The 2,540-nt window shown below is 47.9% G+C and overlaps 1 protein-coding gene across 2 annotated transcripts in view; it reads left to right on the top strand.

Annotated features, from left to right (window-relative positions):
- Positions 1–30: 30 nt before the first annotated feature.
- Positions 31–2,540, top strand: part of YDJC (YdjC homolog (bacterial)) — a 44,404-nt gene continuing 41,894 nt past the window's right edge. The window contains exons 1-2 of one of the 2 annotated variants that reach the window (XM_019506941.1): positions 31–727; positions 1,084–1,262. In XM_019506941.1, coding sequence (XP_019362486.1) covers positions 1,099–1,262 — 164 coding nt within the window. In that variant the 5' untranslated portion in view covers positions 31–727; positions 1,084–1,098. Of the gene's footprint in view, positions 883–1,083; positions 1,263–2,540 lie in introns of both variants that reach the window. The other variant, XM_019506940.1, reaches the window with a different exon arrangement.

The following is a 2,540-nucleotide window of genomic DNA, read 5'->3' as shown; positions in this document are numbered from 1 at the left end:
TCCCAGGCCGCCTCGCCGGTGCTGCGCGGCCCTGCTGCCCCCGGGGGCTGCAGCGCTAGACACTTCCTCCTTGTGCTGGCACGGCCGGGCAGCCGGCTCCCCCCCGCAGCCGCAGCCAGAGAAGACGCTCAGCTGCTGTGGAGCCGAGAGGAAGAGGCCTAGCACCCTCGCTGCGGTCTGAGCCAGGCTTTGGCGCAGTCCTAGCGAAGCAGAAAACCCGGCTTCCCGTGTGGAAAACGCTGAAGAAACCTCATGCCGCCTTGGGCAGCTGAACTGCGGTGACAGGCAAGTGCTGAGGAACCTGGCACAGCCCTGTGCACCCGCTCTTGCTCGCCGGGCTTGGACCCCAGTGGGGGAGAGGGTATGTGAGCACCGTGGGGGGCCAAGCTGCCTCCTTTCTCCCATTCTTTAATTCTCCCAAGTGTTGCGTCTGCCAAAGTCTGGATGTGGGAAAGGCTCCGGTTGTTTCTGTGATGCGACTTCAGATCTCAGCGTGCAGGGGACCTGGACCCAGCTCACACGCTCGTCAGGCTGGACTGCCGCTGCGAGCCAGCTACCCAAAGTCAGTCACTGAACCTGAAGCATCGCTTGGTTGCTTCTAGGAGGATTGTGTGCGGGCTGCATTTGTGGTGGTCACTCCTCGTCAGATCCTGTAAAGCTAACTGCTGGAGCATGGCAGTAAAGGGATTTTGAACCCCGAGCTACCATCAACCTTTTAAAAAGACACGTAAGAAACTGACCTTTCAAACTGGACAAACTACATTTAATCTGGATACATACCACAGATTAAGGACAATCCTTCCCTCTGCAAAGAAAAGGGAACTAGGGCTATGTTGCTACTGGAGGAGGGGTAGAATATTATTTGCAAGAGCAGCAGTTATGGTAAAAAATAGAAATAATACATACTGAAGAATATATGCATAGTTGTAAACAGCTAAAGTGGAGCAGCAGATGTAGTCAGAGACTGACTTACTTTTTGATTCATCCAATACCTGAGCCTGTTGTTTTCTGGTTCCTCTTAATCTGCAGATTAGTCACTGCTTTGTTTTTTATTTTTCTTCTCCTTTGCTTTGCTGTTGTCAGGGCTGACCCATAAGGATGCTCCAGGACAGAGTGAAGCTAATAGTAACTGGGGATGACTTTGGCTATTGCCCAAGGAGGAACCAAGGCATTGTGGAGTGTTTTCTAGCTGGAGCAGTTTCCAACGTTTCTCTTCTGGTCAATGGCAGTGCTGCAACAGATGCAGCACAGCTGGCAAGGAGGTGAGCTACTTACTTTAGTCCTCTTTGTTTGTCTCTCCCCAGGCCATACGAGCAAAGCTAAGCCTGTAAAATTCAGGGAACACCTAACATTTCTTATAATCGAAATGGGAAAACTAAAATCTTTCCCAGGTTTACACAAGGGAAACAGACTCTAATGCACCTTTACTGACAGCATGTTCAAAAAACACTGTTCTGCAAATGTTGCTCTACATGGTTCTTCCCGTGGTAGTCACTGCTCTGCACATGTTTTCCTCCCAGGCCCAGAAGGTGGAAAGCCACCTAAACAAAACGTTATTCTTTTGGTAGCTGCAATGTGGGTTAGTCCATCTTTCTCTTTTCAGGCTGCTTTAAAGAGACATGATGAGAATAAAAGTCCATGCGGTGAAAAGTCCCTTACCTACTGAATTGCATACACTCAAGATTTTTAAATACCTTAAATCCTACCTATGTCCCTCCTTTTGCTATTTGTGTTGTTTGCTTATTGTTTGCATGTTGTTTGGGTTAGTTGTAGAAAGGAAACTAGCCTTGTTCTGGCCTTTTGTTTTCAGGAGCTAACACAACCCAGCCACTGCAGTGCCTAAACTGCAAACTTACACAAGGGAAATTTCAATCCCTCCTACTTAATTTTTCCCCCCAAAAGTATTGAAAATATTCCTGTCCATAAAAGGCTTTATAGAACCATTCATCAAAAACACAGTTGCTAAAAGGAGGTTGGGGCTTCAGCTACCTGACTATTTAATGCACATATTCTTGACTCCTGAAGGGACTTTTTAAGGGAAGCTGTCATACGTGGCTTTGCAGCATATCACATGGCTTCCTGGACTAACCCAGCAAATCATTTAACATGGACCATTACTTGTAACTTGTTTAGAAAGTAAAACCAAGCTTCTACCTCAGCTCCAGCCTGAAACAGGTGAACTTTCTTGAGAAAGCAGCTCTGAAACCTGGAAGATGAAACTATTTAGTGCATCAGAAGCAGCTCTTTATGAACAAGAGAGCAGTGCTGGGTCTGTAGTTGTTCAGACCTGGCATCCCACTATGCCTAGTCCAGTTGTTCACAAAGGGTGTCTTTGTATCAGCTGCTTCATGCTAGTTCTCTGTGTGTGTCTGCTTATGAGGGCATAGACAGTCTGTGTGATATACTTCACTTGAGTTAGGTTGTAGACTGGCATTTCCCCCCTGGATCTGGTCCTCATGGGCAATGCCCAGCTGGCAGACCTGCAACCTATGCTTTGACAGCCACAGCCTGAACACTGCAGAGGTGACACTGGTGTGGGC

The sequence above is a fragment of the Gavialis gangeticus genome, unplaced genomic scaffold (genome assembly GCF_001723915.1).
Source record: "Gavialis gangeticus isolate Ggan-Ray unplaced genomic scaffold, GavGan_comp1, whole genome shotgun sequence".
Taxonomy (NCBI): Eukaryota; Metazoa; Chordata; order Crocodylia; family Gavialidae; genus Gavialis; species Gavialis gangeticus.
This window is presented reverse-complemented; position numbering and strand designations above follow the sequence as displayed.